The 24,343-nt window shown below is 36.5% G+C and overlaps 1 protein-coding gene across 6 annotated transcripts in view; it reads left to right on the plus strand.

The window, feature by feature from the left end:
- Positions 1-24,343, plus strand: part of GALNT13 (polypeptide N-acetylgalactosaminyltransferase 13) — a 574,171-nt gene that overhangs the window by 214,576 nt on the left and 335,252 nt on the right. For all 6 annotated transcript variants that reach the window (XM_057551814.1, XM_057551815.1, XM_057551817.1 and 3 more), the window contains one exon: positions 1,312-1,480. In XM_057551814.1, the coding sequence (XP_057407797.1) occupies positions 1,312-1,480 (169 nt within the window). The remainder of the gene's footprint in view (positions 1-1,311; positions 1,481-24,343) is intronic.

Raw genomic sequence — 24,343 nt, forward strand, 5'->3', positions numbered from 1 at the left:
ATATTCTATATATATACACATATATATACATATATATACACATATATATGTGTGTGTATATATATATGCTTGCCACATCTTCTTAATTCAGTCATCTGTTGATGGGCACTTGGGTTGCTTCCATATCTTGGCTCTTATACACAGTGCTGCAGTGAACATTGAGGTACAGTGCATGTATCTTTTCAAATTATTGTTTTAGTTTTTTCTGGATATGTACCCAGGAGTGGAATTGCTGGATCATATGGTATTTCTAGTTTTAGTTTTTTAATATTCTTTAATTTTTTAAATACATTTTAAAGTAATCTGGGTCCAAAGATTTGCCCTTTAAAGTATATGGAAATTAAACTCAGTAAGATTAATGTGTTAGGTGCTATAATACAGCAAAATGTTGGAAGAATCAAGACCAGAACTACCAGTTTCTTTCATGGTAACCTAATTTAATATCATTATGAGAAGTAAGTTAAGGGTACATTAGGATTAACTGGAACCTTGGCTTATTACTATATGTTAGCATACATACAGACATATGCATGCATGCATGTGCCTACACACACACACACATTGAACCATGTATTTTATTGCTAGAAGGGACATTTGTGTGGTGATAACTTGGAGGAAATGGCAAGAACATTAGCTTGTATAGAATCCTGAGTGTGCTTAATAAAAACAGTCAAGCGCAGAATATTGCTCTGAAATTCCAGTTATGGAACACATAGCCTCCAAATCCAACTTGACATTTAAAATTACATGTCACCGCTATGAAAGTTCTTTTCACTTATTTGAAAATGATTTGACAAAGAAATCAAATTCTGATGGGGATAAAGCATTGCCAACCTTACTTGCTTTTATAAAGATATAATGGCAGTAGATATTTGAAATACCAAAATATTTAAGTGGATGTGAAAATAAATTAATCTTGGTAAATTTTTAAAATTTCTCTTTAATCATTTTGCACAACTTAGTCTGCCCAGAGCTCAACTTCATCCCTCTCTAATAAGTGTATTAAAAAACATTAAAGAGAAGTTTTAAGTTTGGGTGTTTTGTGTTGCTTAATTATTAAGTCTTAATGATTAGTCAGATCATATGATGTGTGATAGACTTGAAGGACAACATGCAGCATTGAGTTAATGAATTAAAATAAGTTGTTTCTTTAGTGCATGGTTTGTAAGTGGCAATAGAGATTTGATGATTGTATCATTAAGCCAGTTTATAATTGATACCCTTTAGAATCTAATCCAACACATGAGTTTATATTTTCAGTTCATTATCTGTATGTTTGTATGTATGTGTGTACCTGTGTGTGTCTTACAGCTGTTATTTCAAGAAACCAAGAAGGGCCAGGAGAAATGGGAAAGGCTGTGCTGATTCCTAAAGATGACCAGGAGAAAATGAAAGAACTGTTTAAAATCAATCAGTTTAACCTTATGGCCAGCGATTTGATTGCCCTTAACAGAAGTCTGCCGGATGTAAGATTAGAAGGGTGAGTTTACATTTGTTTTATAATCTTATATATTAGCAATCCCCAAATTTCAGAATATCTCAGAACTTCAATTAACTCAGATTATTTGAAATCTAGAGCTATATGGTTCTGAATACCTTTGCCATAGCAGGAATTAACTGTGCATACGTATGATGAGAGATATGAACTGTCTTTCTCTGGCAGAGCAAAATATGTTACTTGCAAAGACATTGCAGAATACACAAACCTAACAGGTTTTTTTCCTTCATGAGATGTCTTTTTGTTTTGCTTTGCTTTATCTTGCTAAAAATAGAGCAAACATGATCTTTGATAAATTATTTTCTTGCCTGTATAAAAAGCTCTTATACTTTGCTTTGAAAAACTATATGCTTTGCTATTCCAGCATAAAAATAGCCAACTGCCTGTGTGATTCTTTGACCCTTTAAAATTATTTATTGTGAGCTCTTTAGCAATTTATGATGCTATTTATCGATATAATTAGAAAGCTCAGTTAATCAGCCATGGAGGAAATACTCACTTGGAAATAATAATACTGCATGAAAAATTATGCTGAAGAATTCAGCACTTATGTGATTAACTGTAAGCCATGCTCTAGATAGTTGAACATATTTTAAATGGAGGTAATAAAAATCAGAATATTTAGTGGCAGTATTGTCATCCTTGTATACAGTCCTTATAAAGAAAACTCTTGGCACTTAGAAAAGATAGGTCCTCAGTTTGTAGAAAATCTCCAAGTTTACAAATATCCTCCAGAACACACTTCTATTTAAAACGAAGTTGTTCTTTTAGACATGTAATGGCCTATACATAGTTGATGCATACAACGTTTGCTACATATAATGGCTTATATTACATTAGTGAGATGGTGACATTGACATATTTACTAAACATGATTTTTTCTCCTTTCTGGATTACTTCAAATAAGACCAAAATAAATTAATCCAAGCCTTGTTGAGATGCTGGCCTGGGTTGTCAGAAGGTTCATTTGATAGCTAAGTAACTGGTTTTGTATACCCCTGTATGCTTTTGAAATGTCTCTCTCAACAAAACCACAAATAACTACATATTATGGATATTTTTGGTTCCTAGCAAATAGCTTAAGCATCAAATTTAACATTTTTGCATTCCAAAGGCTTAAATAATTTTACAGGTAGTTCTGTCCTTATTTGTATGTGTGTGTGTGTATATGTTTAGGTACATTTGAATTTTTAAAGAAATACAGTAAGCATATTCTTCTAAGTAATTTTGAGCATTTTATATGCTGAGTTCATAATGTTATAATGTTGCTTTTATTACCTTGTTTTATATACTATGTTGTGATAAAATGGGAAAATGTGATACTTATATGTTCAGGAAAACCATGTACACACTATTTCAAATTTTTTTAAATCTTCATTTTCAACTATCAGAACATATAAAATTAAATTTTATATCAGATCTAGTATAAAATTAAGGTAAGAACTATTTTAATACAGAGCCGTCACAAAAGAAAAAAAGAAGCAACATCATTATTGAGCATCCATTTAAAATATCTGTGGCCAGTGGTATTACTTGTTTTAAGAATTACTGAGTGTATTAAGTACTTGAAGATTTAAGTCTTAAACTATGGAACAATTCAACATTTTAAAAATGTAGGATTCAAATATCAGTATAAAAACTATAAAAAAATGCCATACCTACTGTAGATATTATTGCTTGAATTTTGAGATTTTGCAAATAATAGTAGTGAAATAAATCATTTTCTGTTTTATTCTTATGACAGCACAGTGTATGCAATTAGTAAAAAAAAAAAAAGAAAAAAAAAAAGAAAAAAAGAAAGAAATACCATCTACAATTCCTAGACAAATCATAAAGTGTGTGTGAAGTTCACTGAGGACATTTGCAAGTCATCTTGAATGACTCAATTGTGACTGCCTGGGAACAACTAATGTTGAGAAACACACCATGAATCAGACATCCAAACTTATTTAAAAGATGTAAAAAGCTGTTAATACTCATTTGATGTAGAAAACTATATTTTTTCCAATTTTGGTATTACAGTTTGGTTTTTGGATAGTTACATCTCAAGAGATGACACATAAAGCTAGCCTCAGTGATGACTGAAATATCAAGATATAAAAAGATGGGATTTATAAATAATTAGTTTAAAAAGATCTTATTTTAGTGAAAACTAGAGTTGATATTTATTTAGAAAGGGTCTGAACTGCCCAAACTGTGAATTCATTAAAACATCTCAGCATATTTTATGACTGCATTCAGAAAATTGTCCAAATAGTTTAATGTTGTGTTTGGCTTTAATATCAATCTACAAATATTTGAAGATGTGTTCAGAGTGTTGACCTGAAACAAATAGACTGCCAGATATTTCTCCAGCAAAAATGGGTTTATTTAGGATCAGCAGAGAATTGCAGTTCAGGGTCTGCGACCATGGCAAGCCACATGCAAGTCCCCACACAGCAAGGGAAGGAGAACACTTTTATAGAGTGAAAAAGGAAGTTGGGAGGGCTGTAGTAAACAAAGAGTCCATGGCATTTCATTGGCTGAGTTCTTGCCAGGAAAGAAGTCTTTCTTTGTCCAGTTGGACTCTGCTATTCTTGCAGGGTATGAGACTCCCCTTTCTGATGCCCAAGCTCTATTTAATTGAGGTTTCTGTTTATTAATTTTTTTACATATCCCTCTTTTGATCATGATCTTTCTCTAAAAGCATCACTGATCAAGAGTCAGGTTTTCAGGTTTCAGTGGTTTTTGTCCCTCCGTGTCAGGAAGGATCTTTCCTGGGTGGTGTCTCATGTCAGAGGGAAAGTGCTCAGATTGGAAACCTATTAAAGTCATATTCGGGTAACAAGGAGGGTGAGGAGGGAGGACTCTCAGGCATTATTATTTAAAGTCTCTATGTTGTCAAGATCATAGACATTGGCGATCATCTGATGTGTTATATCATTATCAAAGGTTTAGCAGCAAACTTCCAACAGGCCTGCTCTGGATATCTTGGGAAAACTGTCTCATCAGATGTCCTCTCCTTCAATACTGGGAATTTTTTTTACTTTTAGGCCACCAAATTATGTGCGGGTCCAGTCAGTGCTTGGCGCTCATTTTTAGGTGTGTGTGTCATGGAAATCCAAGAGTCTATTCCTTGGGGTTTGGTGGCACAAGGGTTGCTTAGCAGTAACCTGATAGTGACCTTTCCAGCAAGGTTGAAGAGAGTACTTCTGGAAGTGTCTTTTTCAACAGACAAAATCTCAGGTTGCAAGGTATGATGCTTGAGGTCTTCGTCCTGCAAGGGTGCACTGTGAACAGATTGCTCTACGAAAACTCAGTGATTTTTAATACAACAAATTAGGTCTTTGCAATATTGGAGGGCCTCTCCTTTTAGCAGTTGTGGGTCAAAAGAAGCAAGAGCCAAGTGCACTGGCGTTCTATCACTATCTCAAAGGGTGAGAGTTTATGAGTTCAAAAATGGGTGAATCTGAGATTTAGAAGGACCAACCACAGTGCTTCTGGCCAAGCTATTTGGAGAGCCTCTACAAATTTTGCCCGTTGAGTCTTAATGATGCACTGAGTGTGTTCTTCTAAACCAGAGGACTGAGGCTGCAATCCACACCAGTGACAGTGCTGTAAAACCAGCCAAACAGCAAAGACTTGGCAAAGCACCTGGCCAATAAAATGGGTTACTCGAACACTATGAAACTCAAGAAGACTTCTTCTGGGAAGGAATAATCTTTCCCAACTTTAGCCACAGAAGAGGCAGTAAATGGTCTGCAAGGGAAGGTTTCACTCCACGGCGAAGACATATAGACTGTGACTGAGACATATTTATATCCATTAGACAGAGAATGTTGTATGAAATCCAGTTGCTAGACCTCAAATGGTCCATTTGGCAGTTTCAAATGTCTGGGAGCAGTAGGAACAGACTTCCCTGGGCTGTACTTTGGACAAGTGGGACAGTGAGGTAGGCACTTTTTGTGGCCCTGTTAATGTTTCCCCACCAATACTGATTCATGAAGGTCATCATTTTTGTCAGTAGATCAATGGTTTAATGCACGTACAGTAGTGAGGAGTGAGCATTTTAGAGTCTCAGGTAGGACTGCATTGTTATTTGGTTCAAACCAGAGCCTTCTCTTTTTATCAAACCAACAATAATTGAATTTCCAATCTTGTTTTTCCTTTTCTGAGGCCAATTGTTGGACCTCTCAAGCCAGTTTTTCTAAATTATCATTTGGATAATTTGGAAATACCTTTTGGACCATGACAGAGGTTTTGGATGCTGTTGGTTTCTTTAAGGACAGCATTCCTTGCAGAAATATCAGCAAGGTGATTTCTCTTAGCGACCAGAGATTTCAAGTTTAGAATATCCCAGAATCTTAATAATAGCTAAAATGGCAGGTAACATTATTGTGCACAATAATTCCTGAACATAAGGGCCATTTTTAATGTTATTTCCACTGGAAATAAGGATGTTGTGGAAATGTTGCTTCCACAACATTCCAAAATCATGAGCTACTTCAAAAGCCTATCTACTGTCAGTATGAACAGTTTTGTCCCTGGCTAAAGTTCAAGCCCATGTAAGAGTGTGTAATTCAGCCTGTTGAGCTGAAGTAGCCACAGATAAAGATGCTGCCTCAACAACATCATAACAAATTATGATAGCATGCTCAGAGCACTATTTGCCATTGTCACCTTTAAAATAAGAACCATTGGTGAACCTTCAGAAGTCAACATTACCTAATGGAATTTCTGATAGATCATTATGAGGAGTCAGGAGGTGGTCCATCAGTGTTAAGCAGTCATGAGGAACTTTGTGGGTGATGGAGGGGAAAAGAGTAGCCAGGTTAAGGTTATTATAACAGAAAAGAGTTATGTGAGGGGCAGTTAACAAAAGAACTTCATAGGAGGTAAGACGGCTGGTGGAGAAATATTGAATGTGGTGAGAATTCAGGATAGCTTCTAATGCATCAGGTACAAAAATAGTTAAAGGGAATTCCACAACAATTTTCTTGGTGGCTTTAACCAAAAAAGGCAGTGGTTGATATGGCACTGAGGCAAGACAGGTATCCCGGTGTCACAGGGTCTCGTTGCTGGCTATAATACCTTATGAGTCGATGGTGGTCTCCATATTTTTGGGTGAGTACCCCAAGATTATTCCCTTCCTTTTCATATACAAAAAGGAAAAAGGAATCCGATAATTGGGATGCCCAAGGACAGGTTGCTTCATCAAACTCTCCTTTAGGGCCTTGAAAGCTGTGTCTTCCAGTTCTTTCCATAAAACTGGATAAAATTGGGTTGGGGTTGTTATTGTTGAGTAAAACATGCAGAGGTTTGGTCATAAGAGAGAAATTTCAAATCCAATTTTGGCAAGAATCAAGTAGCCCAAGGAAACCTCACAGTTGGTGCTTACTTTTGGTTTTGGGGAAACTTAGGATACCATGAAGTCTCTGTGGATCTAGGTAGAGCCCTGTTTTTGATAGCATATGCCCTAAATATCAAACCTGGGGGACTTCCCTGGTGGCACAGTGGTTAAGAATCTGCCTGCCAATGCAGGGGACATGGGTTCAAGCCCTGGTCTGGGAAGATCCCACATGCCATGGAGCAACTAAGCCCGTGCGCCACAACTACTGAGCCTGAGCTCTAGAGCCCGTGAGCTGCCTACTGAGTCTGCGTGCCACAACTACTGGAGCTTGCACACCGAGAGCCTGTGCTCTGCAGCAAGAGAAGCCACCGCAGTGAGAAGCCCATGCATCGCAACGAAGAGTAGCCCCCACTCGCCGCAACTAAAGAAAGCCCGCATGCAGCAACGAAGACCCAATGCAGCCAAAAATTAAAAAAAAAAAAAAAGAAAAAGAAGAAAATATCAAACCTGGGTTTGGCCAAACTGCAATTTTCCTTTGGTGACCTTATGTCCCTTTAAGACTAAAGGCTTTAACAAGCAGATGCTGTCTTCCTGTGAGGGCACTTGAGAAGGAGAGTAAAGAAACAAATCATCCAGATACTGCAACAGAGTAAAACCTCTAGGGAACTTGATGTCATCCAGATCCGCCTTCAGGATTTGCAAGAAATAAGAAGGACTCTCAGTAAAACCTAAGGCATTACTGCCCAGGTGAATTGTTTTTTCTTCCCAAGTGAAGGCAATAAGTACTGGCTAGCTTCATCATCTGGAATACTAAAAATAAATTGCATAAATCAATTACATTAAAGAATTTACTTCCAGTGGGAATGGATGTTAGTAAGGTATGAGGGTTAGAAACAATACGGTGTCCAGGGATAACAGTGTTGTTTATTGCTCTGAGGTCCTGGACAAACCTCTACCCTCAGCCCTTAGGTGTTCTCACCAGTAAAATGGGAGTGTTACAAGGGCTAGTACAAGGGGTAATGAGTCCTTGAGCCACGTAATCTTCTGTTATGGACTTTATGCCTTGAAGGGCTTCTTTACTTATAGGATATTGATTAATTCTGGGAAGAGGTTTTGAGGTATCTAATTGAAATTTGACTGGAGGTACGCTGTGAATTTTGTCACATCAGTTGAAGATTTTGCCCATATGGAAAGTGGTAGTTGATTCAGTAGGGACAAGTGACCAGTGTTTTCAGAATCTGCTTTAGTACCATCAGAGTAAGAACAAATAAAAGATGTCAAAGGGCTATTTAATTCACCTGGGGGTTACTTTGATGACTACTGTCAATTTTTAGAATTATTTCCCCTCTGGGAGAAATAAATTCTGGCATGATACTTCTCTAAGCCTCAGCTTAATAACTGAATAGGGGCAGAGGAACTAAGGATAAAAGAGTGAGGATCTCTCAAAGGACCTAAACAAAAGGGAATAGGTTCAGAGACAAGAACCTCTTGAGGTTCATTAGAAATCCCCACTATTTGAACTATTTTAGTACTCCGAGGGAGGGGTTGCTTTATAGTAGTGGGGTTGAGCACTAAGCATGTGGCTGTGGTGTCATTTAGGACAGGAAGAGATTCCTCCCCAATCGGAAGAAATGTTTCTCCAAGTCAGGAGGGAGAACTGGGAAGAGCCCCTGTAGATCCCCAGAGCCCTGTCATTGAGAATAAGGACGTTGGGAAGGCTGGTTAGAGGGCTGAAGGTGCCTGAAGTGCTTAAATTTGTAATAGTCTCTTTTCCAATGTCCTGGCTCTTTGCATTAATAGCAGAAACTAGAGGGTTTCGGTTTTGTGTAGGAGTTTCCATTTGCTGGAGTTGAAGATGAAGAATTTCGGTGGCCTTCTTTGGAGGTGACTCATCTAGAGTAAGAGAGCTACTTTCCAGATTAAGTAAATGTGGAGTGGACATAGTTTCCCATTCCATCTGGGTCCTTTTTAGTAGAAGGAAGAGGTCCCAGTTCAGCCCATTAATAAACTAGAGTTAAGAGCTACTTGGATGGAATCAACATCTTAAGGAAGACCAGAATTTTCTTTGAAAACAGTCTGAATTCAATAATAAAAAATCACGAACAGGTTCAACATATTTTTATGTGCAAGCCTGAATTTTTTTCTAATCAACAGGCTTTGGAAAAACTCTAGGAATTGCTCAATGATGTCATCTAGCAATTGTCTGAGACTGATCATGTAATAAGTTAGTGGGCTGTTCTCCTGGTTATAATTCTAGTGACCTTGCAGAACTTTCCCAATTAGTGGTTTTCATCCAATACTAGACCTGACCTTAATTGACAAGCATATGATCTAGCTGATATAAGTCAGAGAAACCAGGGTGATAAGTTTGAATGAGTATAAAATAAATTTCTCCACCATCCGAGAGGATCTTTGGTTACTTTGGGAAAATCTTTGACTATGGCTCCTAGTTCAGCTTTAGTCAAGGGAAGATAAGAAACTAAGGGTTTAGCCTCTGGAACCTCAGAAAGCTTAATTTTAAAGGTACATGTTCTGACAACTTTAAGAGGAAAAGGGAGAGGGGAGAGTTTCAGAGAAAAGGGAAAGATTGGCAAGAAAATTAAGTATGGGGGAATTGAGGGTATATTGGAGGCAGCATAGAATGGATGGAGGCAGGCGGCACCAAAGGTGGAATCTGGACATGAGGAGAAGAGCAATCGAGACAAGATGGGACGAGAAGCAGAGCCTAAGACAAAGAAGCCAAGGAAGGAGAGCCTGGGGCTTTGGGAGCCATTGTTTCTCTCTTTAATCATTTGTTTGCCTTAGTTAATCTTAAAATCATACTTTGCAGAGAGGCAATTTTAGATACCTGATAACATTGGGAAGCCTCAAAATACCAATTGAAATAAGTGTTCCAGTCAGTTTTGGAAATTTTTGAACCAGTTCAGTTTTAAGGAAATTAAGTTTAGGGATTTCAAAAGTTCCCCATCATGGCCATTGAGATTCTAAATCGCCTTTGGTCAAGTCAGTCCATTTATTTAGAAATTGTGCATGGGGAAGGACCTTGGTTTTAAAAATAAAATTAGCCAGAGTCCCTGTAGGGAAGGCACCCTCAAAAAAGCTAGATAACTGGGATCCCATTTCCTGGAGGTTTTTCCTTTAGAGCAAAGAAAATTTTCAAACAGTTTAAACAGTTTGTAGAACAAATGGCTTAATTCAAAAGCTTGCAAGCCAGTCCTAGCCAGTCCTTAGAAAACATTGGTCCTGGAGGAGCCAGGCTGAAGGCTTTTTTTGTTTTTTAGCCAGTCTTCAGAGGACAGCCCTTCTAAAGGAATAGGCCAAAAGTTGAAAAACCAGAACAGTTTCATCTGAAGCAGCCCCTTCCTGAAAGAGTTGAGCCAAAGGCATTTTTAGACAGGTTCAATTGAAATAGTCTGATCTCAAGATCACACCAAAGTGCCAAAGGAGTAGTTACACACAGAACAAAACCTTAACCAGAAAGACAAAGCCTTTAAATAGATCCTGAATAAAGCCTGCAGGGCTTCAAACACAAGAGGATGTGAGCTGAAATCCAGGAAAAACTTCACATTCCCGTGCTGGCGAGAAATGCAGTGAGAAACAATGGGCTCAACTGTAGGTACCACACCTGTTTGTTCCGCAGCCCTGGAGCCATAGGGATTCTCCTCTGGTCCCTGAAAAGAGCCACCAAAATTTTGACCTGAAGCAAATAGACTGCCATCTCCAACAAAGATGTACTTATTCAGATCAGCAGAGAATTGCAATTCAGGGTCTACAAACATGGCAAACCACAGGCAAGTCCCTGCACAGCAAGGAAAGGGAGACACATTTATAGGGAGGAGAAGGAAGTTGGGAGGGTGGGAAAAAAAAGTCCATGGCTTTTCATTGGCTGAGTTGTTGCTGGGAAAGAAGGGGAGTCTCTCTTCTTCCTGTTGGTCTCCACTGTCAATGCGGGGCATGGGAGCTCCCCCTTCTGATATCCTGACTCTGTTTAATTGAGGTTTGTCTTTATTAATTGTTTTACAAGAGGAATAAATCTAAGTAAATATCCCATGTTTTCAAAGAGAAGAAACTAAATAAAAAATGTTTTTTCATGGAGGCAATTGTGATGAAACATCAGGACAAATTGGAGTTAAGTTCTAGAATGTCCATCCCTAGGGATGTTTAAATTTTTATATTAATTTGCTTATTTACTTAATATATTTATTAAATTTTATATTACACTTATATATTATCTTTAATTATTTGAGGGACATAAAATGATAGTATCACAAAGAATCATGGTACTTGGATATTTTAAGTACAGTGAAGGCTGAAGCACTTACCAAATTTCTTACTTTTTTGAAGGCCCTCAGTTTCTGGGATTCTTGTGGTTAAATCTATATAAATATAAATAAAATTCCAGACAGCTATAAGCAATCCTCTCTCCCCTTTGCCCATCCTCCATAAATTAAAAAAAAAAAAATAGTACAATGTCATAAAATTCTATTCAGAACTTTGAGAAAAATGACTAGCAACTTGCGTCAATGGATCAGCATTAGGGATTAGTTAGCATGTTTCTCATCTATTACGGGTCTAATATTTTGTAAATTGATATAGTTTGAATTTAAGAAACTGGGCCTAAATATTTCTGTTTAAAAAAGCAAGTAAATAAGTGTCATTTTGTTTGGTTTTCAATGTAAGAGTTTTCAAGTAATATTTAAATAAGAGAGAGAGAATATATTACCAAACTAAAGAAACCCATTAAGTGATATTAAACACATTATTTTAGCACCTAATATGCTGGTATGTGCCAAATACTGTTCTGTGTGCTGGGGATATAGCAGTAAACAAAACTAAGTCTCTGCTTCATGGAATTTAGAACAAATAAAAGAATGAAGAATGGTAAGCGATAGAGAATAGAGCAGTAAGGGGAGGCCTCTTTAAGAAACTCTCATTTGAGTAACCTGAGTGGACCTTAAGCAACTAAATGTTATAATTTCCCTTTACTAATACACAGAGCTGTTACATATTTACTGGGATCCTGAAACAGACAATGCTAGAAATATAGCAGACCTATGCATATATAAAACTCCATAAAGATACAAAAGCAATGGAACAAATGTTAAGCAAATGCATAGATGTATGTTTGTTTGTGCATGTGTATTTGTATCATTTTTTGAAAAGAGTGAGCTATATTTCCATGAAATCCAGCAAAAATCACAATTTGGTTTGCAAAAGCTGTCTGCAGCCAATGTTATCCCATGCCTCTAGGCTTTTCTGAAGCAGAGAAAGCAATATGACTATGATTATAATCAATGACGTACATGACTGTATTCCATTATACGCAAAACAAATAGGTGGAACAAAAAGCCTACTGTGGAGAAATTTTTCAAATAATTAGGGGGAAAATCTCTAGGTATGGAGCCAAAACACATAGGTTTAAGATCTGGCTCTGTGGCTTTCTACTGGATCTTGGGTAAGCCATTAATTTTCTAAGCCCCAGTTTGCTTTCACTGATGAAACCAAGTAATCAGTCAACCAACCAATCCCTGTCATTTACCTAATATAGGTTTAGCCTTGAGAACAAGAAAATGGATATAATAGCCCCTGACTGTGAAGAGTAAAAAGAATATATTTACATAAACAACAAATTATATTATCGTATGAACACACTAAAAATGATGAAGGATAGAATTGTGCTGAGTTCCTAGTGAAATTTTTAGATTCATTATCATTATTATTCTGTGCAATTCTTTTATGTCCTAGCCTTCTTTTTTGGACTAAGCAAGGAAACTTTTTAAGCAATTGGCTTCTCCCTTTACTATGCCATTCTTTTTGAATAAGAAATTAACAGTAATTATTGAGTGAATATTTATAAAATAGCTGTGGCCAATTAAAACGAAATGTTAAGGTTTTTTAGCATTTACTTGTATTCAGCCATTTAATAGCACTTCAAGTTCTGGTATTGAGTTGTTTGAAGGTTATAATGCAGCTGGCATTTAAATATATTTCATTAGGGAAAAAAATGAGGAAATAGGAAATTTATTTCAGCTATTTATATCCTAGACAAATAACTGCTTCTTACGTATGCACGCTTGCAAGCTGATAAAGAGAAAAAGACTCTAGCGGTCTTGCGATATTAGCGGAAAGGAGCTGTAGCATACAAATTCTGAATAAGATGCTCTCAAAGGACAAAGAGTTTATTTACTATATCAAACAGAAATAAACCATAGTATATATTTTTTCTGTGCTCAATCTCATAAGTATACCTTTATATGGATTATCTTTCCTATGAATTAAAATACAATAAATACAGCATTGATTGCACTAGGAGATATAGAAAATGAGACTATTGGATTTCTGAACTCTGTTCCACATCTTTTCTTTATAATTTGAGAATTACTACAACTTTCATATGCTGGCAAAAATTCTGCCTCTGAAGATAATAATAATTTCTATAATACTTTGATTTATGTAATGTGCTCATGTGTAGAATTAATTTCACTTCCCCAGTTAGAAGTGGTGTGTAAGAATCTCTGTCTCTGTGTGTTTGTGTATGCACATAAATATATACATTTATATATATTTATTTGAAGAAGATAGAGATGATAGGTATTATTATTATCTTTGAAATAATAATACTGTTTCACTATAACTTTCCTTTCAAATAAGAAAGTTGATTACAACATGTCTAAGTATGTTTTCAGGGACACATTTGTGTACCACTGTAGGCAGAAAGCATGCTGCGTAACTCCATTTACACCTGAACTACCCCTCGACAATCTATTTAATTTTCTAACAACTATTACTTTGACTTTTTAAAAATTATAATAAGCTATACAAAACATAAAATTTACCATCTTAACTATTTTTAAATATATAGTTCAGTAGTGTTAAGTATGAAGGGGGTCAGAATATGCCATCTTTAAATATACCACTTTGGCATGAAGATTATTTTGACTAAAGGCAATTTAGAAAAAACAGGCACAGGAAAAGCTGTCTTCCCTCCCTTGTCTGCCTAAAAGCAAGGCAAGTTTCCCTCGTGAAGATGCCCCTGTCTCTTGAACAAGAAAAGGAACAATAACCTTTATCACTGGTGATGGACATGGCACTGAGATGACTGCATAAACTCAACCTTACTAAATAACCCTTATCTTCTGTTAGCTTCCCCCATATATTTGCCTTCCCACATTTTACCACCCCTAAAAGCCCAAATACCTTTTCCTTTGTCTTTTCCATGATTCATCACCATTTGTTACAATGACATCTAAGACCCCCCAACCCCAGCCCGAGTTTAACCACTTCTTTTGGGTCTTCCTTTATTTTCTAAAAGACCTCCATATACATAAAAACCAAAACATTAACATCAAAATAAAATGTATATGCATTTTCTCCTGTTACTCTTTTGTCAGTTTAATTGGCTGGCCTCTGGTACTAACCCAAGGTGAATAACCCAAAGTTTTTTCACTACCCTACAAGTATATGCGCACTGTTGAGGGACCAGTCTCCAGAACTCTTTATCTTGCAGAACTGAAACTCTATACCTATTAAAAAACAACTCCATATTCTCCACTATCCCCAGACCCTGGCAACCCCCATTTTAATCTCTGTCTGTATGAATTTGGATATTCTTGGTAACTCATATAATTGGAATCATACAGCATTTGTATTTTTATGAGTAACTTATTTCACTTAGCATAATGTCCTCAAGGTTCATCCATGTTGCAGCATGTGTCAGAAATTCCTAACTTTTTAAGGTGAATAATATTCCATTAGATGTATATACCACTTTTGTTTATCCATTAATCTGTCAGTGGACACTTGGTTTCCTTCTACCTTTTGCCTGCTGTGAACAATCCTACTATGAAGATAGCTGTATAAATATCTCTTTGAGATCCTATTTTCCGTTCTTTCGAGAAATGGAATTGCTGGATCATATGCTAATTCTGTGTTTTGAGGAAGCACCACACTGTTTCCTGTAGCAGCTGTACCATTTTATTTTATTTTATTTTTTGACATGAAATAAGTCTATGACATTTTTTTTTTGTTTTTGTTTTTGATATGGACCATTTTTAAAGTCTTTATTGAATTTGTTACAGTATTGCTTCTGTTTTCCTTAATGTTTTGGTTTTTTGGCCACGAGGCATGTGGGATCTTAGTTCCCCCACCAGGGATCAAACCTGCACCCCCCGCATTGGAAGAAGTCTTAACCACTGGACCACAGGGAAGTCCCTATGGCTTATTTTTAAATGAGAAAAACAAATTACAGGGCAGTTAAAAAACAAAAACAACTGAGAAAAGTAAAATTATTTATCACTTCTAGCTTAGAAATGAGGCCTTGCCTCATCACCACTGTAATACTTGTTAAATGACCACCTCCAGCTGAACCTATATACTGACCTTTTTTGTTACAACAGAACAAACATTTCATCATAGATATGTGGAAAAAGTTCTCCAGAAGTAGCTGAAATAGCTTGGTTGTGAGAGCCTTAGACTGAAGTTCTAAAGGTCCCTGGCTTGATCCTGGGTTGTGGCAATGGTTTTATTATTTTTATTTATTTATTTTTTATTGAAACATAGTCGATTTACAATATCATATTAGTTTCAGTTGTACAGCATAGTGATTCAGCATTTTTACAGATTATACACCATTGAAAGTTTTTACAAGATAATGGCTATAATTCCCTGTGCCTTGTTTCTTATCTATTTTATACATAGTAGTTTGTATCTCTTTATCTCATACCCCTAATGTGCACCTCCTCCCTCTCCCCACTAGTAACAACTAGTTTGTTTTCTATATCTTGAGTCTGTTTCTATTTTGCTATATATGTTCATCTCTGTCATTTTTTAGATTCCCCATATAGGTGATATCATACAGTATTTGTCTTTCTCTGACTTATTTCACTAAGCGTAATATTCTCTAGGTCCATTCATGTTGCTGCAAATGGCAGAATTTCATTCTTTTTTATATTGCGTTTTTTATATTTATGTTGCTTGTTTCTGTATTATGGCTATTGTAAATAGTATTGGTATGAACATTGGGGTGCATGTATCTTTTCAAATTTGTGTTTTTACTTTTTCCAGCTATATATCCAGGAGTGGAATTATGGTAGCTCTAGTTTTAATTTTCTGAGGAACCGCCATACTGTTTTTGATAGTGACTGCACCAATTAACATTCCCACCAACCATGTTCAAGGTTTTCCTTTTCTCCACACCCTTTCCAACATTTGTTATTTGTCAATTTTTTGATGATAGTCATTCTGACAAATGTGAGGTGATACCTCATTGTTGTTTTGATTAGCGTTTCACTAATGATTAGTGATGTTGAGCATCTTTTCATGTGCCTCTCAGCTATCTGCATGTCTTCTTTGGAAAAACGTCTATTCGAGCTTTCTGACCATTTTTGATTGGATTGTTTGTTTTTTTGATATTGAGTTGTATGAGCTGTTTATATGTTTTGGATATTAACATTACAAATATTTTCTCCCATTCAGTGGGTTGTCTTTTCATTTTGTCAACAGTTTCCTTTGCTGTGCAAAAGCTTTTAAGTTTAATTAAGTCCCATTTTTGTTTTATCTCCTTTGCTTAGGAGACAGAATACTACAATTTATGCCAAAGAGTGCTCTGCTAATGTTCTCTTCTAGGAGTTTCATGGTTTCAGGTCTTACATTTAGGTCTTTAATCCATTTTTAGTTTATTTTTGTATATGGTGTGAGGAAATCTTCTAATCTCACTGTTTTATATGTGGCTGTCCAGTTTTTCCAGCAACACTTATTGAAGAGACTGTCTTTTCTTCATTGTATATTTTAGCCTCCTTTGCCATAGATTAATTGCCCAAAGGTGTGTGGGTTTATTTCTGGGATCTCTGTTCTGTTCCATTGATCTAGGTGTCTGTATTTATGCCAGTACTATGCTGTTTTGAATCCTGTAGCTTTGTAGTATAGACTGAAGTCAAGGAGTGTGATACCTCCAGCTTTGTTGTTTTTTCTCAAGATTGCTTTGGCAATTCAGAGTCTTTTTTGGTTCCATATGAATTTTAGGATTATTTGTTCTAGTTCTGTGAAAAATTTCATGGATGTTTTGATAGGGATTTCTGTAGATTACTTTGTGTACTATGGCCATTTTAATAGTAGTAATTCTTCTAATCCAAGAGCATGGGACATCCTTTTATTTCTTTGTATCATCTTCAATTTCCTTCATCAATATTTTATAGTTTTCAGAGTATAGGTCTTTCACCTCCTTGGTTAAGTTTATTCCTAGGTATTTTATTATTTTTGATGTGATTTTAAACGGGGTTTTTTTTTTTTACTTTCTCTTTCTGATAGTTTATTATTGGTGTATAGAAAAGCAACAGATTTATGTATATTAATCTTGTATCCTACAACTTTGCTGAATTCATTTATTCTTATAGTCCACAGATGGAGACTTTAGGGTTTTCTATGTAAAATATCATGTCTTCTGCAAATAATGACAGTTTTACTTCTTCCCTTCTAATTTGTATGCCTCTTATTTCTTTTTCTCGTCTGATTGCTGTGGCTAGGACTTTCAATACTATGTTAAACAGAAGTGGCAAGAGTGGGCATTCTTGTCTTGTTCCTGAACTTAGAGGGAAGGCTTTCAGCTTTTCATCATTGAGTATGAGATTAGCTAAGGTTTGTTATAAATGGCCTTTATTACATTGAGATATGGTCCCTTGAAATCCTTTTTGATGAGCGTTTTTATCATAAATGGATGTTGAATTTTTTCAAAAGCTTTTTGTGTATATGTTGAGATGATCATGTGATTTTTATCCTACCTTTTGTTAATGAGGTGTATCACATTCATTGATTTGCAAATATTGAACCATCCTTGAGTTCCAGGAATAAATCTAACTTGATCATGGTGTATGATCCTTTCACTGTATTGTTGAATTTGGTTTGCTAATATTTTGTTGAGGATTTTTGTGTCTATATTCATAAAAGATATTGGCCTGTAACTTTATTTTTCTGTACTATCTTTGATTGTGGTATCAGGGTAATGGTAGCCTTGTAAGATGAATTTCGGAGTGTTTCATTCTCTTTGGTTTTTTGGAATACTTTGAGAAAGGTAGGTATCAATTCTTTGTTGTATGTTTGGTAGAATTCCCCTAGCCATTCTATGCTAGGCTTTTGTTTACTGGGAGAATTTTTTATTACAAATTCAATTTCACTACTAGTGATCAGTCTGTTCAAATTGTCTGTTTCTTCTTGATTCAGTCTTGGCATTTTGCATGTTTCTAGAAGTTTGTCCATTTCTTCTTGCTTGTCCAGTTTGTTGGCCTATAACTATTCTTAATCTCCTATTTTTTGGTATTTCTATGATATCAGTTGTTATTTCTCCTCTTTCATTTTTTAAAAAATTTTTATTTCTTGAGTATTCTCTCTTTTCTTCTTGGTGAACCAGACTAAAGGTTTGTTGATTTTGTTTCTCTTTTCAAAAAACGAGCTCTGGGTTTCATTGATCTTTTCTACTGTTGTTTTTAAATCTCTATTTTATTTATTTCCTCCCTGATCTTTATAATTTCCTTCCTTTTTCTGACTTTGGACTTTGTTTGCTTTTCTTTTTCTAATTCCTTTAAGGTGGGAGGTTAGGTTGTTTGAGGTTTTTTTTTTTTTAATTGAGGAAAGCCTGTATAGCTATAAACTTCCCTCTTAGAAACTTTTTTCTGCATCCCATAGATTTTGGAGTGTTGTGTTTCCATTTTCATATATCTTGAGTTAATTTCTTATTTCCTCTTTGATTTCTTCATTAACCATTGGTTTTTTTAGTAGCATGCTGTTAATCTTGTTGTTGTTTAGTGTTTGTTCTTTACCATTTTTCTTTCTGTAATTGATTTCTAGTTTCATACCATTGTAGTTAGAAAAAAAAAAATGCTTGATATAATTTCTGTTCTCTTAAATTTGTTGGAACTCGTTTTGTGGCTAGCATGTGACCTATCCTGGGGAATGTTCCATGTGCACTTTAAAAGAATGTATATTCTGTTGTTTTTGAATGTAATTCTGTAGCTGTCTATTAAGTCCAACTGGTTTATTGTGCCATTTAAAACCACTGTTGCCTTATTGATTTTCTGTCTGGATGATCTGTCCACTTATGTAAGTGGGCTGTTAAAAGTCCCCTACTATTATTGTAGTGTTGTCAATTTCTCCTTTTATGTCTGTTAGTATTTGCTTTATATATTTAGGTGCTTCTGTATTGGGTGCAGATATGTTAACAAATGTAATATCCTCTTCTTGTATTGATTCCTGCATCATTATATAATGCCCTTCTCTGTCTTTTGTTATAGCCTTTGTTTTAATGTCTATTTTGTCTGAAATGAGTATTGCTACCCCCACTTTCTTGCTGTTTCCATTTGCATGAAATATCTTTTTCCATCCTCTCCCTTTCAATCTGTGTGTCTTTAGCTCTGAAGTGAGTCTTTTGTAGGCAGCATACATAAGGATCTTATTTTTTTACCCAGCCAACCACCCAATGTCATTTGATCAGAGCATTTAGTCCATTGACATCTAAAGTACTGGGTTGGCCAAAAGGTTTGTTCGTTTTTTTTCCATAAGATAGCTCTAGTAGCACTTAGTTCTCTTTAACTTCATTCAAGACAATTTTGTTAGATTTTGTGTGACAGCTGTCATATCAGTGTGCACCTAAAAAAAGACATCAAAATTGGTGAATTTTTGTGTAGCCATTTTAATATCAAAGATGGAAGATAAAAAGCAACATTTTCGGCATATTATGCTTTATTATTTACAGAAAGGTAAAAATGCAACTGAAATGCACAAAAAGATTTGCACAGTGTATGGAGAAGGTGCTGTGACTGATCGAACATGTCAAGAGTGGTTTGCAAAGTTTCATGCTGGAGATTTCTCGCTGGACGATGCTCTGTGGTCGGGTAGACCAGTTGAAGTTGATAGCAATCAAATAGAGACATTAACTGAGAACAGTCAACATTATACCATGGGGCAGATAGCTGACATACTCAAAATATCCAAATCAAGCATTGAAAATCATTTGCACCGGCTCGGTTATTTTAATCTCCTTGATGTTTGGATTCCACATAAGTTAAGCGAAAAAAACCTTCTTGACCATATATCCCCGCATGCAATTCTCCACTTAAACATAATGAAAACGTCTGTTTTTAAAACAAATTGTGATGGGCAGTGAAAAGTTGATACTGTACAATAATGTGGAACAGAAGAGATAATGGGGCAGGCAAAATATACCACCACCAACCACACCAAAGTCCAGTCTTCACCCAAAGAAGGTGATGTTGTATATGGTGGCTTGGAAGGGAGTCCTCTATTATGAGGTCCTTCTGGAAAAGCAAACAATTAATTCCAACAAGTACTGCTCCCAGTTAGACCAAGTGAAAGCAACACTTGATGAAAAGCGTCCAGAATTAGTCAACAGAAAATGCATAATCTTCCATCAAGATAACGCAAAACTGCATGTTTCTTTGATGACTAGGCAAAAACTGTTACAGCTTGGCTGGGAAGTTCTGATTCATCTGCTGTATTCACCAGACATTGCACCTTCAGATTTCCATTTATTTAGGTCCTTACAAAATTCTCTTAATAGAAAATATTTCAATTCCATGGAAGATTGTAAAAGGCACCTGGAACAGTTCTTTGCTCAAAGATAAAAAGTTTTGGGAAGATGGAATTATGAAGTTGCCTGAAAAATGGTGGAAGGTAGTGGAACAAAAGCGTGAATACATTGTTCAATAAAGTTCTTGGTGAAAAAGAAAAATATGTCTTTTATTTTTACTTAAAAACCGAAGGCACTTTTTGGCCAACCCAATAATTATTGATAGCTATGTAATTATTGCTGTTTTCCAGTTGTTTATGTAGTTCTTCTCCGTTCATTTCTTCTTCTTTTTGTTTCTTCCTTGCAGTTTGATGATTTTCTTTCGTAGTATGCTGTGTTCCTTTCTTTTTAGTTTTGGTGACTCTATTGTAGGTTTTTTTTTAAATATCTTTATTGGTGTATAATTGTTTTACAGTGGTGTGTTAGTTTCTGCTTTATAAAAAAAGTGAATCAGCTATACATATACATATATCCCCATATCTCCTCCCTCTTGCGTCTCCCTCCCACCCTCCCTATCCCATGCCTCTAGGTGGTCACAACTGTGGTTGCCATGGGGTTCATAGTTGTTGATCCATAATTATATCTACTTGTTTCAAACTGGTAGTCATTTAATCTTGCTGGGTAGAATATCCTATGTTGCAGGTTTTTCCCCTTTCAGCACTTTGAGTATATTATGCCACTACCATCTGCCCTGCAAAGTTTCTGCAGATAAATCAGCTGATAGGCTTAGGGAGGTTCCCATGTATATAACTTTTTGCTTTTCTCTTGCTGTCTTTAGAATTCTCTCTTTAAGTTTTGCAATTTTAATTATGATATGTCTTGGTGTGGATTTGTTTGGGTTCATCTTGTTTGGAACCCTCTGTGCTTTCTGTATCTGGATATCTGTTTGTTTGGGTTTTTTTTCCTTCAGGTTTGAGAAGTTTTCAGCCGTAACTGCCTCAATACATTTTTGATTTGCTTCTCTCTCTCTCCTTCTTCTGGAACCCCTATAATGTGAATGTTGGTATACTTAATATTATCCTAGAGACCTCTTAAATTCTTTTCATTTTTTATAAATTTACTTTTTCTTTTTGCTGTTATGATTAGGTGATTTCCATTATTCTATCTTCCAGATCCCTTATGTGTTCTTCTGTATCACTTAGTCTGCTATTCATTCCTTCTAGTGTGTTTTTATTTCAGCTATTGACTTCTTCACTTTTGATTGGGTCTTTTTAAAATATTTTTAAATATTTTCTAGTTCCTTGTTAAAATGCTCACTGTATACATTATTTTTTCCCCTAATCTTTTAACGTTTTTATTACCAATGCTTTGAATTTTTTATCTGGTAAATTGTTTATTTCTGTTTCATTATTTATTTTTTCAAAGGTTTTTCTCTTGCTCTTTCAGTTGAGAGTAGTTCCTCTGCCTTTTCATTTTGCTTAACTTTCTCTGCCTCTTTTAATTTAGGTGAAACATTTACTGATTGTGGCTCTTGTGTGAGAGCATCCCTATGCAGTCTACATATGCCCAATGCCTCTGTGAGAGAGCTGGATTTGATGTGGGTCTGGAGGTAGAGGGGATAGAGCTGGCATCGGGTGTGAGTTGGGACTTCCTCTCAGTTCAGTGGCCATCACCACCCTATAGAGGGTGTGGTCTGATCCCAAGTTGCTGGAGCAGAAACTCTGAGGGATGAGTTCAAGCTTGCTCTGTTCCCTTTAAGTGTGTGTTTTCCCCTTTCCCTGTACTGGGACCCTTGCCTCAGAGGGTCATTGTGCTGAAACAAGTGGAATCCATGTGGACTCTCAGCTCATGTTGGCTACAGACCAAAGTCCTGTTCACTGCCTGTGCAGGTGACCACAGCTCTGCTCAGATGCAGCCTTGGGTGCAAGTCCCTTTTGTGCTTCACAGCAGATAACTGCCCCCAGCCTCCATTGCTCCCGCCCTATTGTGAACTGTTCTGCAGGGAAGGTGGGGCCCTTGTGGCCTCTCAGTGTGTATGGGGCAGGTGAGCTGAAGTTTAGTAGCTGCCATCAGAGATCTGGGCCGCTTTTTTTGCACCGGGTAAGCTCCAACAATGCCACTCCCTCCCCATCGATGCTAAGCCCTGGGACCAGGTCGCATCTGCGTCCCACAGTCGAGTCTTCTCCCCAGTCATGGCTGTCCCAGATCCGGTGCTGCACTGTGATGTGGAGTGAGTGGGGCCAGAATTTTTGCCCAACTTGGTCTGAGGTGTGCTGTGAGGCAGTCTCAAGAAACTCAGCAGCCGGTAGAGCAAACCTCTCTCCTCCCTGCCTCAGGGGCAAGCCAGTGTGCGTACTCCCTATGAGCAGAGTCTGGGCTTCCCACAGCCCTTCCGTTAGTCCCAAGGGTCCTCCAACCAGCCAAGGGGGCTTGTCTCTCCCACATAGGACCCCAGGACTGGGGTGTCCAGTATGTGGCTCAAACTGCTCACTCCTCAGTGTGGGTGTCCCCCCCCTTGTAATCTGCATTTTCCTCTGAGTCCGTTTCCAGGGGCACAGTTCCCAAACTAATTGCTTTTCTTCCCTTCCTATCCAATTATGTGTATATCTTTCTTACAATCTTCATTGTACAGCAGTTCTTCTGCCAATCTCCAGTTAGTTTTCAGTGAGAATTTTTCCATATGTAGATGTATTTTTGATGCGTTCATGGTGGGAGATGAGTTTCATGCCCTCTTACTCCATCGTCTTGATCTGAACCTTGGGGCTGTACCATTTTACATTCCAGTGCGCAAGGGTTCCAGTTTCTCCACATCCTTGCCAACATTTTTTAAAATTTTCTTTTTTTCTTTCTTTCTTTCTTTCTTTTTTTTGATAGTAGCCATCCTAATGGGTGTGAGGTGGTATCTCATTGTAGATTTGGTTTGCATGATTAGTGATGTTGAACTTCTTTTCATGTGTGTTTTGGCCGTTTGTATGTCTTCTTTTGAGATATGTCTATTCAGGTTCTTTCCCCATGTTTTAATTGAGGTATTTGTTTTTTTGTTGTCACTGAGTTGTATGAATTCTTCATAAATTCTGGATATTAACCCCTTATCAGATATATGATTTGCTAATATTTCCCCCCATCTACAGGTTGCCTTTTCACTCTGTTGATTTTATCCTCTGATTAAAAACAGAAGTTATTAATTTTGATATAGTCCAGTTTATCTATTTTTATTTTTTTGCCTGCACTTTTGATGTCATATATAAGAAAATATTGCCAAATCTAATATCATGAAGCTTTTCCCCTATGCTTTGTTCTAAGAGTTTTAGAGTTTTAGCTCCTGTGATTAGGTCTTTCATCTACTTGAGTTAATTTTTCTATGTGTTATAAGGTAAGGGTCCAACTTCATTTTTCAGCATGTATATATACAGTTTTACCAAGATTTCTTGAAGAGTGTTCTGTCCCCATTGTGTAGTTTTGGTACTCTCGTCAAAAACAATTTGACTGTATCTGTAAGGGGTTACTTCTGGGCCCTCTTTTTATTCCATTGGTCTATGTGTCTGTTTTTATGCCAGTGCTAGAGTTTTTTGATTACTGTAGCTTTGTAATAAGTTTTGAAACCTGGAAGTGTAAGACTTCCAACTTTGATCTTTGAACAGTTTTTTTAAAGGTAGACACTTTCTTCCCAGAATTGCAATTATAGTTTTCAGCTTTCATTCACAGCCTCATCTTTGTATAAAACAAAAATCTTTTATTATCTTATGTATTTGCACTTATCAAGATCTAGTTGTGTAGCCGTGAAAACCAAATGATACAGTTCTCCATTAGAGAATGTTATACATGCAAGACAGAAAATGTATTAAAAAATATGGTATATAGAAATATGAGTTTAGAGGTACCATTGTATGGAGGTGAGGTGAAGGAAAGCTTTATAAGAGGGTGTATTTGGAGCCAGGCTTTATAGGGTGGATGTGTGTGGAACCACGTTAGATAGAAAGGAGATAACATTTTGGGCAGG

The sequence above is a fragment of the Balaenoptera acutorostrata genome, chromosome 8 (genome assembly GCF_949987535.1).
Source record: "Balaenoptera acutorostrata chromosome 8, mBalAcu1.1, whole genome shotgun sequence".
Classification (NCBI taxonomy): Eukaryota; Metazoa; Chordata; class Mammalia; order Artiodactyla; family Balaenopteridae; genus Balaenoptera; species Balaenoptera acutorostrata.